Raw genomic sequence first — 17,271 nt, 5'->3', positions numbered from 1 at the left:
TGCCTTAGCCATTTGCCTTTTGGTTACAAGTAAGAGAAAGAAACCTACATCTAATGAGCATAAGCAGAAAAGAATTTATTGCCAAAGACAAAGGGGACTTTCAAAAATGCTTCCCAAAGAATGTAAATCAGAAATAGGGAAACCAGGAGGACTTGGAAGATACTTTATCAGTTTTTTCTCTCAGGGTCTCATGATCATCCATTTAAAGGTTTGTTTTTTTCCTCTCCCCCACCCTCCCCCTGCTGTGTTTGCTGTGTCTGTTCGCTGTGTGATCTTCTGTATCTATTTCTTTTTTTTGGTCTTCTTTTCTCATCTTTCTCCCCTAGGATTCAGAGGGATTCAATCTGGGGGACCTCTGATATGGAGAGAGGTTCCTTGTCAATTGCACCACCTCAGATCCTGGTCTCTGCTGCGCTTCACTTTGACTCTCCCCTTCATCTCTTTTGTTGCGTCGTCATCTTGCTGTGTGACTCACTTGTGCGAGCACTGGTTCACTGCATACACTGGCTCATGACATGAGCACTCATGGGGGCACTAGGCTCACCACGCAGGCACTTGGCTCACTGCGTGGGCACTGGCTTACTGCACTGGTATGCTTTCTTTTCTTCTTTTTTACTAGGAGGGCCCAGGGATCAAACCTGGGTTCTCCTATATGGTAGGTGGAGGCCTTATTACTTGAGCCACATCTGCTTCCCATGATCATCCAGTTTTGTTGCTTCTCTGTTTGTCTGAGTTGTTTTCTCTTGGCAGACCAGATTTTTCTCCCTCTTTATAAAGAGTTAAAGATGCAGCCACCTATTCATTTGCCGTTAGTTTTACCTGTTACACAGACTCACTAGCTAAGTCTGATTCCAATTCCAAATTTTAGGAAGAGAATCTGATTGGCTGAGCTTGATTCAGGTATCTGCCTCTGGTCCAATGCCTGAGGCATCATCATATTATAGAAATATGGCTGCCAGGGCAATAGCTCTATGTGTATATGGGGGTAGGGGTGTTTCTCTGGGAAAAAGAGGGTGTTTGTGGGCCACCTGAAAGCATTTACTTTAATGTCTAGCTTTGAAATGTGAATTTATGCACTTGGGTCCTGATTAACTTCTCTTTAACAAAGAATTTCATTGGTTTCTTTTTTTTATCATTGCCATAATACCTTAAAGGGTTTGGGTACAGATCTTTAATTGAAAGGGGTAATAATAGTTACCATTTATTTATGGATGACTTACCATGGGTTAGGCCCTGTACCAGGTATTTACCTTTACATCCTTTGTTTACTTGTCATCATGATGGATTATTAGAAATAATATTACAATAATCCAAAAATCCAAAATTGTTGCATTCATGATAATCTAAAAATCATTTAGAGTTAGGATTAGAATAGACAGAAGACATTTTTGTTTGTGCAGTGGGAGCTAAAGAGAAGCCATCTGACAGTTAAAAATTTTGTAAGAATTGACTCAAGGTATCTAGAATTTAATTTCCATAGGTTGTGTCCTCTCTTAAATAGGTATAACTAAAGTTGATTTCAGGGATTTTAGAGAAGAAAATTTGTTCTGAAATTTGTTAACTTGGACTTTATTTTTTGTTGCGGGTGATTACCTGGGTTCCTAATGAGTTCTGTAATGCCAGTAAAAGAACTGAAAAAAACCATTTGGAGAATACATTCTTAGAGAAAGGTAAGATCACTTGCTAAGTAAGTAGAATGAGGAAGGAAACATGTCTGGAGAGGGATAAGTGCTTGACTGCCACCAGGTAAGTGGCAGAAGAAAAGCAGAAGAGTAAGAGCTTCATATATAAACCAATAGCAACAGATCCATTGTGTTGTTGGATTTTTGAGTGGAAGCAAATTATTTCATTATAAGTCCCTGAAATTGTTTTATGATGTTTGGCCTACTTGGGAAAATACTGATATACTAGTATTTCCTTTCAATTCCAAGCAGTTTAATCTCCTCTCCTTCATCATTTTTAGTGAATTTTGACAGCTGGAATAACCTTCATTGAATACCCTTATGGCAACTGTTAAGTGCAACATTTTCTAGGTGGGTTTAGGAAAATTACCTGGGAATCTGTTTGGTGTGCATTTTCATGTTTGGGTTCTTTTTTCTGTTTGTTCATTAAAAATTTTTTTTTTTAACTTAACCAGATACAGTCATCCTTCCTAACCTTGAGTTAACTTTTACAAACAATTCTTGTAGTACATGTGGATTTCCTTTACTATACTTTTTATTCCCCCATGAACAGGAGAGGCTTTGGGGGAGAAAATAATTTCGTCTTAGAACTGCATCCCTGTTCCAGACACGGTCGAGAAAAGTAGTAGATGTTACAGAAGTGGGGAACTAAGAAGAATTGACAGTCAACAATACCAAGTCATAAAATCAGAAGGTCTTGAACCATTAGATAAGCGCCATATATTATATTAAGATTGTAATCTATTTGTTGATACCTAGATGTTTTCTTTTTAATTGAGGGAATGAGAGTTTAGATTTGGAGAAGTAAATCATAGGGCACTTTGAGAGAAGGCCATTTTGTTGGGAGTTTTAGATACCAGAGGGTAGTATAAAGATATCATCTCTCACTTATCTCAGAGAGAGATGTGAGGCCATTGATGAATTTGTATTTTTGCCTGAAAAAATCATTTTACTTTGTACACACTTGAATTTTTGAAGAGGTAACATAGTTGTGGGGCTTCAGCCAATTTAAATAACTTATTTGGGCTTCTATTTTTGCATCTGTAAAATGGGAATATGAATAGTACCTATCTTATATGGTTTCCATGAGTAAATATTGAAAATTGAATGGGTTTAAACCTAATTAGTCCTATATTATATAGATGTTAGCTTAAAACAACAATCACAAACAGTGTCTTCTTTTTATTTAAGTTTTAGAAAGTGAAAAAAGTCTTGAAAGCACGCAAGACTTTTATTAATACTTCTTACATTCCTATTCTTCTGTTAATTAAAAAAATTATTAAAGTAATAAATGTGATTCATTTAAAGGTCAAAACTATGGTAGTTCTCTGCCCTACTCCTCCCCATCGCTCAGTCTTCCTCCCTACTTTGAACTCTTTTAGTTATTACTTGGCTGCTTTCTTCCATTTTTCTAAATAATGTGCATTTATTGCTGTTTCTTGATTTTTCTGTTTTGGTCCTACAACTATAGATAATTAGGATTTAGTGCTCTTATCATACCCTCCCCCCCTCCAGGCTTGTGTACTCGAGAACACACATATGTGCACACACATACCTCCCAGTTCTCTATCCTCTCCATATGGGTAAAATGTTCAGTTAAATCAATATTTAGTATTTATAAGATTATGACATTTAAGTTAGTGTTCAGATCTCAGCCATAAAATGTATTATGATTACATTTCCTTTTTTGTTTGTTTGGAGTCAATAATAATTACCTCATTAAACAAAGTTGCTTAGTTTTCTAGGTACTTCACTAATATGCTCAAATTTCTGACTCTCTAGGCCTACACACAACTATCATTCAGGAACTTCTCTTTACAGTCTTCCTGGAAATTCACTTTGCATCTCCTGTATGTTGAATCTGTCTTTCCTTTTCTTGGTTTACTGCTCCCTTTTTTGGTAGAACACTTGATTCAGTAGCTTCCTTTGAAAAGATACGTGAAAGCTAATTTCTTTGAGACCTTGCATATCTATAAATATCTTTATTTTCCCCTCATATTTGATTGGAAATGTAGTTGGGTGAATTCTAGTTTCAAAATCCATTACCCTGAAAGTTGTGAAGTACTGCTTTATTGTTTTCAAGTGTTGACACTGAGAAGTTTGATGCAATTCTGATTCTTAATCCTTTGTCGTGAGATCTTTTGTTTCTCTCTGGAAGCTTTTAGAATTTTTGTGTTTTGTGTTTGTCCATTTTGTGTCTGGTGATGTGTCTTGTTTTAGGTCTATTTTCATGCGTTATAATGGGTAGACAGTGGGCTCTTTCAATCTGAAAACTCATATCCTTTATTTCTAAGGGATGTTCTTATGTTATTTCTTTGATTTCCTTCTCTCAGTTTTTTTGGTTCTTTCTGGAATTTCTAGTATTTGGATGTGGGAACTCTGAACTGGTGCTGTAATTTCTATCTTTTCCCTTTAAAAAAGGAGTCTCTTCTATTCTAGTCTCTGGGTGGTTTCCTTTCTTTAACTTTGTCTTCCAACCCCTTTACTGAAATTTTAATTTGCGTCTTCCTGTTTTTAATTTCTAAAACTTCTTATTCTTTAAACTTCGCTTTTTATGGCATCCATTTTTGTATGTTTTTCTGAAGTTTCAAATTATGGTTTAATGTTTTTCCCTTCCCACATTTGGCTTTCTTACCATTCTTTTTTCTCTTTGGTTTTTATCTTTCTTACTAGAAGGTTTTCTTCAAATGCCTGATTATCTTTGTATATTGGTTTATATTTAAAATGAGGTACTAAAAAGCCAATTAGAAGCTCTGTGGATGGGTAGGACTTCTGGGTCTCATGTTGGGGTGGGAATCTGGTAATTTCATTGGGGGGCTCCCTCAAATCTTTTCTTTTCTTCTGAATTGATTGGTTTCCCCAAGAAAGAATCCTCCTGTCTTCTGCATTGAGAGTATTAACTTGGCAGTGGAAAAAACTCTAGAGATTGAGAAGAATCCTGCTATTTGAAATGATTTCCCCAACATCCAAAAATTTGTTCCTAATGAAAATGTTCCTATGCTCCTCATAAAAAATAGCAGGAATCTGTGTGTCATAGGCATATATGGAGAGGTCAGTGGGCTCAGAGAATGTAGTTTGAGTTAAGAGATTGGGCTCTGGAGTAAAACTGCCTGCTTTGTGTCCTTAAGTACTAGTTGGGTTTCCTTGGATATTAGTTATGTAGCTGTGGACAAGTTAATTTTTCTGTACTTTAGTTTTCTTATCTGTAAAATGGAGAAAATAATATTTCCTACTTGATACGGTTGCTGTGAAGATAAATGAGGAATGCAAAAAACATATGTTAAATACAGTACTCAGGGTTTAGAAAAGACCTGAAACAGTTACTTAAATTTTGAGAAACCATTTTACCTGAGTGCATTCCTTGATATCATATTGGAAAACAACTTGGGAGCAACAGATCTTTTCTTTCCTTTGTCCAGATAACCATTAGATGGTATTTAAATTTTAAGGAGTCATGAAATTCTAATACTACTTGTAAAGATAGTAGTGATATCTAAGCATTCATTTAACAGGGTCCTGTGTTTAGTCCATACCATACGTGGTCTCTTCATTTAATTCTCCCACCAAATATTAATTTTATTGTTGTTAATGATTTTTTATTACTATTTACATTTTACATCTAAGGGATTTGAGATTTAGAGAGATTGAAAGTCTTGCCTTAAGTAGCACAGCTGGTAAGTGATAGAACTAGAGTACAGCCTTGTAATGTGATCCCACATTCCTTGCTCATAATCAATTTGTCATAGCACTATTGGAATGCGCTTCATTTATGTCATTTATTTTGAGTCTTATGAAGATACTGTGAACTTCTGGGCTGGGGATTATTTATTTTAATAATGAAGGAAACTAAGTGTTAGAGAAGTGCATTGACTTGCCCAAAGTCACACTACTAGTAACTGGTTGAGATAATTTTGGAACCCATTGCTTTTTACTAGATTCCCTTATCCTTTCTTCTAAACTCTAGCTACCCAAAGGTGGTTCACAGAAAGCAGTCTTGGCATCTTGTGGGAACTGGTTAGAAATGCAGGCTCTAAGGCTTCTCTCTAGTCCTGTGGCATCAGAATTGGCTAACCTTACTTGTGGTTGATTCCACTTAAGTTTGGGAAACTTCTCTAAACCACTGTTTCCCAAACTTTAACTTGCATCAGATGTATGGGAAGACTTGTTAAAATACAGTTTGCTGAGCCCCACACCCAGAATTTCTGTTTCAGTGGACATAGGTTGTATCCTAAGAACTTACATTTCTAACAAGTTCTCAGATGGTGCCTATGCTATTGGTGTGGGGACCACAGTTTTTGAACTATTGCTCTAGTCCACAGATTTCATTGTCTCTGAAAATTTGACTGTTTACAGGAGAGTTGACTCAAGAGCTGAAGCCACACAATGAGCAGATCAACCATTGAGTGGTTTCACATTCAGTATAGGTTAAAGTATGGATAGAGTTCAAACTCTGTAGAATTGTTGGTGTAGAGAAACACTACTAATTTTTGTTGATCTTGTACCCCACTACTTTTCTAATCCATTTATTAGCTCTAGTAGCTTTCTTGTGGATTTTTCAGGATTTTCTACATATTGTACCTTGTCATCTGCAAATAAGGGAAGTTTTGGGTCCTCCTTTCCAATTCAGATGCCTTTTATTTCTTTTTATTGTCTAATTGTTCTGGCTAGAACTTCCAATACAGTGTTGAATAACTGTGGTGATAATGGGCGTTCTTGTCTTTTGATTTTAGAGGGAAAGCTTTCAGAATTTCACCATTGAGTATGATGTTAGCTGTGGATTGTCAGTATATGCCCTTTATCATGTTGAGGAATTTTCCTTCCATTCTTGGTTTCTAAGTGTTTTTTTATCAAGAAGAGGTATTGGATTTCATCAAATGCTTTTTCTTTGTCAATTGAGATGATCATGTGGTTTGTTTCCTTCTTAAAATTAATGTGATATATTATATTAATTGATTTTTTATGTTGAACTACCCTTGCATAACTGGAATAAATTCCTCTAGATCATGGTGTATACTTCTTTTAATATCCTGTTAGATTTGGGTTGGTAGTTTTTGGTGGGGGATTTTTGCATTTATATTCATAAGGGATATTGGTCTGTAATTTTCTGTCCTTGTATTATCTTTTATTCTGGCTTTGGTATTAGTGCCATGTTGGCCTTGTTGAAGGAGTTAGGAAGTGTTCCCTCCTCTTCAGTGTTTGGAAGTTTTTGAGTAGGATTAGGGTTAATTCTTCTTGGAATGTTTGGTAAAATTCGTCAGCGAAGATATCTGGTCCTAAGCTTTTCTTTGTTTGGAGGTTTATAATTTCAGATCCAATGTCTTTATTCATTATTTGTCTGTTGAGATCTTCTGTTTCTTCTTTAGCCAGTGTTGGTAACTTGGATTTCTAGGAATTTTTCCATTTCATTTAGGTTATCTAATTTGTTGACATACAGCTGTTCAGTATCCTCTTAAAATGCTTTTTATTTCTGTGGGGTCAATAGCAATGTCCAGCACTTTCTAAAGGTTTGCTGATTTTATTGATCTTTTCAAAGAATTGTCTTTTGGTTTCGTTTCTCTTGTTTTGTTTTCACTGAGCATCTCTTCATTTTTTTTTTTCCTTGAACAAATCAATTTTATTGATACATATTAATAAAGCCTACAATTCATCCAAAATGTACAATCAGTGGTATTTGGTATAGTCACATAGTTGTGCATTCATCACTTCCATCATTATTAGAGCATTTTCATTATTTCAATAATAATAAACAAAAAAGCAGACAAACAAACAAGAAAATTTCTCACCTCTCAATCTCTCTTTCTTCCCCTGCTGTACAAAAATTCCATTTCTGGTTATTTTTGCACATTTATTTATTTTTAAGCAGTTTTATTGAGATGTATTCACATACCATATTTTTTTTGTCTTTATTTATATTTTAATGTTACATTAAAAAAAATGAGGTCCCCATATACCCCCCACCCCCCAACCCCACTCCTCCCCCCACAACAACAACCTCCTCCATCATCATGAGACATTCATCACACTTGGTGAATACATCTCTGAGCACCGCTGCACCTCATGGTCAGTGGTCCACACCATAGCCCACACTCTCTCACAGTCCACCCAGTGGGCCATGGGAGGACATACAATGTCCGGTAACTGTCCCTGCAGCACCACCCAGGATAACTCCAAGTCCCGAAATCGCCCCCACATCACATCTCTTCTTTCCACTCCCTACCCCCACCAGCCACCATGGCCACTTTCTCCACATCAGTGCCACATTTTCTTCGATTACAAATCATAATAGTTCATGAATAGAATATCAGTAAGTCTACTCTAATCCATACTATTCTATTCCTCCATCCTTTGGACCCTGTAATGGTTGTGTCCACTCTACATCTATATCAAGAGGGGGCTTAGATTCCACATGGATGCTGGATGCAATTCTCCTGCTTTCAGTTGGAGGCACTCTTGGCTCCCTGGTGTGGTGGTTGACCTTCTTGTTTTTTTAATTCTCTGTCATTTATCACCACTCCAATCATTTCCTTTTTTCTGCTCACTTTGGGTTTAGTTTGCTCTTCTTTTTCAAGCTCCTCTAGTTGTGAGATAAGTCTTTGATTGGATATCTTCTTTTTTTAACTAAGATCTATAAATATCTTTCTCAGCACTGCCTTTGTGACATCCCGTAAGTTTTGGAATATTGTGTTTTTTGTTTTCATTCACCTCAAGATACTTCATTATTTCCCTTGTGATTTTTCTTTCTTTGACCCATTGGTTGTTTAAGAGTGTTTTGTTTAATTTCCACATATTTGTGAGCTTTCCAGTACTTCCCCTCTAGCTTCTTTCCATTGTGGTCAGAGAAGAAATATACTATGATTTTAATATTCCTAAATTTATTGAGACTTGTTTTGTGACATAATATCTGGTCTGTCCTGGAGAATGATCCATGTACATTAGAAAAGAATGTGCATTCTGCTGTTGATGGGTGCCATGTTCTATATATGTCTGTTAGGTCTAGTTGGTTGATAGTATCATTCAAGTCTTGTATTTCTTTATTGATCTTCTGTCCAGATGTTCCATTCATTATTGAAAGTGGTGTTTTGAAGTCTTTTACTATTCATGTTGAACCATCTATTTCTTCCTTCAAATATCTTATTATTTGCTTCACATATTTTGACACTTTGCTGTTAGGTTCATATCTATAATTGTTATATCTTCTTGAAGTGATCACTTTATCAGTATGTAGTGACCTTTTTTGTCTTTCGTAACAGTTTTTGACTTAAGAACCATTTTATCCGATGTTAATATAGCTACCCCACTTAATTTTTGTTACTATCGTCATAGTATATTTTTTTCTATCCTTGTGCTTTCAACCTACTTGAGTCTTTACATTTGAGATGAGTCTCTTGTAAATAGCATATAGATGAGTCATGTTTTTTTTTTTTATCTATTCTGCCAACCTCTGCCTTTTGACCGGGGTATTTAACCCATTTATATTTTAAGTAACTACTGATAATGCAGGACTTTCTTCTGCCATTATGCTATTTGGTCTTTGTAAGTCTTATATCTTTTTTGATCCTCAAGTCTTCCATTAATGTCCATTTTCATATTTATTTGATTTTTTGGTCTTGTACCATTTTGAGTCACTTCTCATTTCCTTCTGCATATATTTTTCACATTTTTTGGGGGGGTTACCATGGGGCTTAAATTTAACATCCTACTATAACAGTCATGTTTGATTTGATAACAACTTAACTTCAATAGCATGTACAGTGTTCCTACACCCCTCTCTGCCCCCATCTTTTTGTTATACATGGTGCAAATGATATCTTTATACATTATATATCCAGATATACAGATATATCATTACTTTATGCATTTGCATTTTAGAACCTGTAAGAGGTAAAAAAAGGAGTTAATACCAAAACATATAATACAGTAATAATGGCGTGTATAATTACTTATATGATTACCATTATTTAGACCTTTATTTTTTTATGCTGCTTCATTCCACTGTATAGTGTCCTTTCCTTGCAATTAGAAGAATTTCCTTTAGCAATACTTGTAGGGCCTGCCTAGATGAACTCCCTCAGCCTTTTTTTTAATAATTTTTAAAATTAAAGTTAATAGATCACAAAGAATGTTATATGGAAAAACATGAGGTTCCCATATAACCTACTCCCCACCCCCAACCCCCATCATTTTTGTAAATTGTATTTTTTTGAAAATATACACATCTCAAAAAATGTTACTTAAAAAACATAAAAGCTTCCCGTATACCCCCCACCCCACTTCTCCCACACCAAAAACCTCCCCCATCATTGTGACACACTCATCACACTCAGTGAATATATTTTGGAACACTGCTGCACCACATGGTTTACTCTGTACTTCACACTCTTCCCCCAGTCCATTCGGTGGGTTATAGCAGGATATATAAAGTCCAGCATCTGACCCTGCAATATCATTTAGAACAACTCAGTCCCAAAAATGCCCCCACATCACAACTCTTCTTCCCTCTCCCTGTCCTCAGCAATTTCTGTGGCCACTTTCTCCACCTCATTGCTACAATTTCTTCTATTACTAGTCACAGTATTTTAATAGTAGAATATCAGTAAGTCCACTCTAATCCGTACTTTATTCCTCCATTCTGTGAACCCTGGGTTGGTGATGTCCACTTCACCTCTAGATTAAGAGGGGGGCTTAGATTCCACATGGATGATGGATGCAGTTCTGCTTGCAGTTGTAGGCATTCTAGGTTCCCTGGTGTGGTGGTTGACCATCATCACCTCCCTGTTAGCTGACCTGGGTAAGTCCAATGAACCAGAGAGTAGGAGTTGCAACTCTGCTGAGGCTCAGGGCCCAGCTGGCACATGGACAGTCCAGAGATTCAAGTTCCCTGAGTATACACCATCCTTAGCACCAACTATGGGTTCAGTAAAAGTGACAGAAGAGACATGTGTAGAAAGGTCACATCTGAGTCTAGCTCCATTACACTCAGGAGCACAAATTCCAAAGTAGGGCCCTCAGACATGGCACAGAACTCCAAATCCATCTGCCATGATCATATACCCTGTGGGTCTCCATAGCCTTCAGGAGAACCAGTACCTAGGGTTGTATCTACTTTGGGGTCCTGCTGAGGCGTGTATAAGCGCAACCCCTCTGATGACCTCCCAACTCTTTTTTGAAGCCTCTTAGCCATATAAGCTCATTCGTCTTTGCCATTTCCCCCTTTTATTCATGTTCAAAAAGCAGTTTTAACACATGATCCTACATGTAGGCTGAGATATTCTGGGAATATCTTACTGTCATTTTTGACAGTCTCATTGGATATAAAATTCTTGGTTGACATTGTTTTCTTTCAGCATGTTAAATATTTGACATTTGACAATTTGACTACTCTGTGTCTAGGCATGGCTATCTTTGAATTTTTATAGTTTGGGGTTCATTAGGATTCTAGAATGTGTATCTTCATGTTTTTCATTAAATTTGGGAAGTTTTCTACCATTATTTCTTGGAATATTCCTTCTTCCCCTTTTCAAATATTTTTTTCTCTTTGTTGAGAATCTCATGTTGTTCATTCACTGTTTTCCTGATGTCTTGATGTGTATTTTTATATTTTAATTTGTTAACTCTGGGATATAGTCCCTGATTTTTCTATTCCTTTAGGTTGTATCGTTAGAGAAATGATAGAGTTTTCCTTGTGTGCCCAGAGCTGACAAAAATAAACAAACCAACTCAAAAAATATCTTTCACTCATTTTGCAAATTGGCTCTGTCTTAGCTGGTGCTATCCTTCAGAGTTCAATCTTTCTATTAAGAAGTTCAGTCTGAGGTGAAAGTGAAGTGCAGGGTCCATTCCATCTTCTCTAAACCTGCATGTTATCCTGGGTTTGTGCTTTCTTGTGGCTTTAGGAATTCCCCTGTTTATAGGAATTGGAATGCCCCTTCTATTCTCTATGAAATAGAACTCCCCCCTGGCCCCCATGTTCTATTATATTCCTTAATGCAGGTAATCCTATTCTGCTTTAGCTGTCTGTAAAGCTGCTTTTGCCTGCAGGGCAAGTTCTGGGAGTATGAGCCAGAGATGAGTGTCCTGGTTCAGGGGTTCAGTCTTTCAATCTGCTGCCTGATTAACTGACACCATCATACAGCACCCCAGCATGCATATGTGGGTTGCTCTGCTCCCTCCAGAACATGAGCAAAGAACTACTTGGGAGTACAGGGGAGCTCCACATCATGCTCGGAAGGTGGTGCAGAAGGGATCAGCAAGGGTGCCATGTGTGTTTCCTATTGTTTTAAAAACTGCATTTTCTTAATTTACCCTTGCTCAGTTACTGCAACTCTTTGTTTTCCAGAATTTGAGGAAGATGGCTTTGCCAATTTTTGTTGGTTGTAGTTTTTATGGGGGACAGCATCATGGAGCATCTTATGACACTATCTTGGTTGACCAAAAGCTCTCTTAGTCCATGTATATTTTGCTGTGACTTATAGACATTTCTTTTTTTAACAATTAATCATTTTAAATATGAAGTATATGTGCATAATGCAAATTCTAAAAATACAGAAGGGTTTTTACTTTGTCCCTCAGTCATCCAATTACCTTTCCCAGACATAAACAATGTTGCAAGTTCTTGTGAATCTTTTAATAACAGTTCATACAGAGGTACCTCATATTCTTAAATGATTTCATGGTATTCTACTACATATCATAATTTATTTATCAGTTCTGCATTGGTAGACTTAGGCTGTTTGTTAGACTTAGGTTTGTTTCCTATGCTGGAAACAGTTCTTCAAAAAAAATTACAAAAATAATTTCAGTACATAATATTAGGTATTGGGAGTGGAATTGCTGCATTAAAGAGTTTAGATAGTTAAGAAAAAAGCATTTATGCTGTGTAAATTTTGATAAATATTGCCAAATTGCTCTTCATCAAAGGTAGTTCTAATATATCTTCTCACTAGCAATGATTGCAGGTGGATTTGCCTTGCACTTGTGCCAATACTCTGAGTTACCTCAGAATGATAAGTGGGTATCTCAGTGAGACCTGTAGAATTTGAATGATACAGGATGATCTGACTGGATTTTATTTAATTAATGACATGGCTATTTGACTATTATAATTGTCAATACATATATATTTTACATAGTTTTCTTTTTATAACTCCAACAGGAGCTTCTAAATGACTGGAGAACCTTATTTGATGTTATATTTTAAGCCATATAGAATAATATAGATGCTTAATTTTCAGGACTTTAAATAACTATCTTTAATTTTCAGGTTTTATCTGAGAGAACTAATATTGAACTTTGGGTTTGTGCCAACATCATTCGTCTCTTTAATGATGACAATACAATTCCCTTCATTATACGTTATCGAAAAGAGCTCATTAATAACCTTGATGCTGATTCCTTGAGAGAAGTTCGACAAACTCTAGAGGAGCTGCGGTAAGAAACCTGGGAAGGGGAAGGGATGAGGTAGTGTAAAGGGGAAAAGTTTATAGGAATGCAGTGAATAAGTGAATGACAGCTTATTTTGACAGTTAAAATGTTTTGTTTCCTTGAATTTTTATTTTTATTTTTTGAGCTACTGGAACTGGGGATTAACCCAGGACCTCATATGTAGGAAGCCAGTGCTCAACCACTGAGCCATATTGGTTCCCCAGAATTGGCTTTTTCATTTGTTTGCTTGTTGTTTTTTTGTTTTGTTTTGTTTTGTTTTTAGGAAGTACTGGGAATCAAACCCAGGATCTTCCATGTAGGAAACAGATGTTCAGTCGCTTGAGCCACATCTGTTCCCATCCTTGAATTTTTATAATCTGGATGCAGTCCTCTTTGGGTAGAGCAAGTTAGCTCTATTTTACTTATTTTGTGGTATGGAATCCCTCTGCTGGTGTGCTTATGCATAACTTGGCCTTTTATCACAAATATGAAATGTAGTAAAAGTGTGAGCCTTAGAGTTTTACTGTCATCTTTCCTCATAAAAATTATTTTATATAAAGACAAAATTAGGACTGCCAGTAGGACACTCAGAAAAGTACATTTTAGTCTAAATATTCAACAGCATGTATAAAACTGTCCTCTTAATACCATAAAGTCCTTAAATGGAGAGTTCCTGACACTATAGAATTTGGTAGTAAATGTGTGTGTATGTATATATGCATTTTTTTTCTTTTTTCCATTCTTTTTAAGGGCTGTAATTTAATTATTAGGAAATTGTAAGTTTTGTATGTTTCTAAAATGGAAAGAACCCTTGTGTTCTCTAGTCTTTTAAAAATTATGCCACTGGACTTACTGTAATAACTCAGAAATGTGCATTTAAGACTGAAGAGGTTATAAAACTAACCGTATTATTCAGTAGGGTCTCTTAAAGCCCTCTTCATCATTCACATACTTATTATATGCTTCCTACATGACAGACACTATGTGTATGTTCTTCAGGGCTCCAACAAAGGTCTGATTAAATTGAGATATAATCCTACCATTAACCATACTCCAAGTACTAAGAGTTATTTTTACAAGTCTAAAAATCATCCTATGCTTTTGGGGGAACTTGGTGCCTCACTAACTTTAATTGAAGTTCATTTTAATGATAAGATTATTACAATGCCCCTATGTATAAAGTTATATTTCAGTGAGAGGCAGAATCAGTCAACCAATCCAGAAATTTAAGTGGCTAGCTAATCAAGTGATCCGACATGCAAATCCTCTTGGGCAGGGGTAGTATGATCAAGCAACAAGAGATACAAACTGGAGAGCCCAAATCCTGTGTAAGTGGGACAGCCTCTACTCAATTCCAGCAGATTATTGATGTTGGGATTATCTATCCAGTTTGCCATATCTTCCTATTTCTGAAAAGAAGCTGGTAGTCTGGGGTTTTATGTAAAAAATGTCTGGGTAAAATGAAACCATTGACAGGCCACCTCTGGAAGGCAAAGAGGTACAAATACTGAAGTAAGCTTTCTGTTCAGTTGAGTGTAGAGTATTGAAGCAAGTCTAAGGGTTTTGAGACCTGAAATGGGGAAAAGTGGCACAAATAGAATAGTTTGCATAAAAAAATTAAAGGTATTTTAACTCTTTGTTGTATGGTAGACAAATTAAAGCTCTATGTGCAGATTTTTATTATTGTTTTCTCTAAAAAAGACTTCTTCAACCAAAGTGTTCCATTCCCTGTGTATCTACTAAGAGAGGAATGCATTGAATATTAGTGTAGGGATATTCCTTGAAGTTAAGTGGGATCATTGACTAGGACTTTAGAAGCTCCTTTTATGTCATAATGAGATTTCTTTTTAGTACTGAGATATGGTTTTGATTTTTTCTCAAGCTCAGTATTTTCTTTAATTAGAGCATTGTTTTTATACTGTTGATCGCTGTTTGTTAATGAGTAGTGAATCCAATTTAGTGGATCCTTACCACTTAAAAAAAAAAAAGAAATAAAGAATAGAAAATACCAGAGTGCAGTTTATGGAGTAAAGATAACTATTATTTCATGAAACTTTGTTTGAATTATATATATGTGTATATACTGAATTATAAGATAAAATATATTTGTTACTATGGATCACTGTTAAAAACAATGAATTATTACAGAATATGATTCTGGATAGTAAGAAAAGTTTCCTGTATTTTCTCCAAAGGTGCCTCTTTATCCTTACATGTAAGTGAATTAGGACATAGGCTTCAGTCACCTCAAACAGTCTTTTACTACCAGGACTCTAAAAGTTACAGCACAAGTTGTAATCTAAGGACTGCATATTTTTCCTCTTTGGGTTATAATCTTCTGTCTTTAGTTCTTTTTCATCGGTAGATTTAGTTTTCTTTTCCCTTAGTCATTTTCAGTAATTCACATTATCATCTCTAACTTTTGCCCATCATTTTAGCAATACCATTATTAGGCATATCCTGTAAACAGAAGCAGGCAATAAAATAGGATGAGAGACTTTAAATATAACAATAGGATTATAAAGCCAGTGAAAAACCACTGTAAAATGGTAGAACTGCTGTGCCTTTCCCCTGCCCTTTCCCCTACTTACAAATTGATCCTTTGTAAATTAATTCCTGGAATCAGCTTTTCTCCATAGAATCCTGGTTCTTTTTAGTGGAGAATGGTATTTAGAAGTCAAATAATAGGTGCTGGGTGATACCCCTGAGCAATGAATACATCTAGCACCTTGGTTTCTTAGTTCTGTTCTTCTGATTTCAGGACTGGAGCAGAGAAAGTAACAGGTAAGTCTGAAATATTTTGTGCCAGAGAATAATGAAGTGCTCAAAGAATGATGGGGAATGTTGAAAGGACCCAGAAGCTGGCTTGAAGGGATTACTTCTGGCCAAATCTGGAATAATTTGAGCATTAAAATAAGTGATAATAATGAACTGTAAAAAGAATACCTGTGTAGTGGAGTAGCTAGGCAGATACTATCTATATCAAATGATCAAAGTTGATTCGGAAGGGGATAAATCAAAATCATTTGCTACCCAATAAGATACTGTGAGAATACAGCATCACTTTTATGATGTTATTGTCAAAGATGCTTAATCTTAATCTAATTGTGAGGATACATTAGACAAATCCAAACTGGGACATTATTCTAAATACTGGCCTGCAACCTTCAAAAGTACAAGGCCTTGAAAATCAAGGAGAGACTGAAATACTCTTTCAGCTTGAAGGAGACTATAGATGTATAACAACTACATGTAGCCCACAATTCTGAACTGTATCCACTATAAAGGACATTAATGATACAACTGGCAAACTTGAATGAGATCTATGGATTAGATGGTAATTATATATCATTATTAATTTCCTCATTTTGATGATTTTATTATAGGAGAATTTCCTATTTCCTTGTTTATAGGAAATGCACATGGCAGTATTTGGGATTGACCGTAACTTACTCTCAAACACTTAAGAGAGAAAAAAACATTCCTTTTACTTTACCTACAATTTTTCTGTCAGTTTAAGATAGCTGAAGAAGAAAAGTTTTGGCATATAGGTCTTGCATATTACAAAGTTTTTATTTTCAGGGCTGTTGCTAAGAAGGTTCATAGTACAATCCAAAAAATTAAGAAGGAGGGAAAGATGTCTGAGTGCTTGTTAAAAGCCTTGCTGAATTGCAAAACTTTTGAAGAACTAGAACATGTGGTAAGAACCCTTTTTATCTTTTAACTTAATATCTGAATGCATTATGATTTGGATCTTTTTATATATAAAGAAGACCTGGAAATAAAAAGCTAAAGTCAATAGCCATCATTATTTAATTCAACGAAATATTTACTATTCATTTAAATATCTATTGAATGCCTTTTTTTGTGCCAAGCACTTAGGTTTACAGAGATGAATAATGTATAGCTCTTGTGCTTAAGGAATTTTCTGTTAAGTGGAGAAGAAGGGGAGTGGGTTATACAAGTTTGAAACTTAAGGGCGAGGGCTGAGCTGGTGACCTAGATATAGACATCTTCTGCATGGAGCTGGAATTTAAAACAATGTGATGAATGGAAAAACTCACTTAAGGAGAGTTTGTGGGGTAAGCATATAAGGATAGAACATTGGGAAGCACAAATTTTTGAAGTGTTGGTGGAAGAAGGGAGAAACCAAGAAGACATAGAAAGA

At 35.8% G+C, this 17,271-nt stretch overlaps 1 protein-coding gene across 4 annotated transcripts in view; it reads left to right on the top strand.

Annotated features, from left to right (window-relative positions):
- Nucleotides 1-17,271, top strand: part of SRBD1 (S1 RNA binding domain 1) — a 261,168-nt gene that overhangs the window by 18,979 nt on the left and 224,918 nt on the right. For all 4 annotated transcript variants that reach the window (XM_004447327.3, XM_023588117.3, XM_004447328.4 and 1 more), the window contains exons 5-6: nucleotides 12,943-13,109; nucleotides 16,686-16,803. In XM_004447327.3, coding sequence (XP_004447384.1) covers nucleotides 12,943-13,109; nucleotides 16,686-16,803 — 285 coding nt within the window. The remainder of the gene's footprint in view (nucleotides 1-12,942; nucleotides 13,110-16,685; nucleotides 16,804-17,271) is intronic.

This window comes from Dasypus novemcinctus, chromosome 17 (genome assembly GCF_030445035.2).
Source record: "Dasypus novemcinctus isolate mDasNov1 chromosome 17, mDasNov1.1.hap2, whole genome shotgun sequence".
Lineage (NCBI taxonomy): Eukaryota > Metazoa > Chordata > Mammalia > Cingulata > Dasypodidae > Dasypus > Dasypus novemcinctus.
The sequence above is the reverse complement of the archived record's forward strand: the minus strand, read 5'-3'. Positions and strand labels throughout refer to the sequence as shown.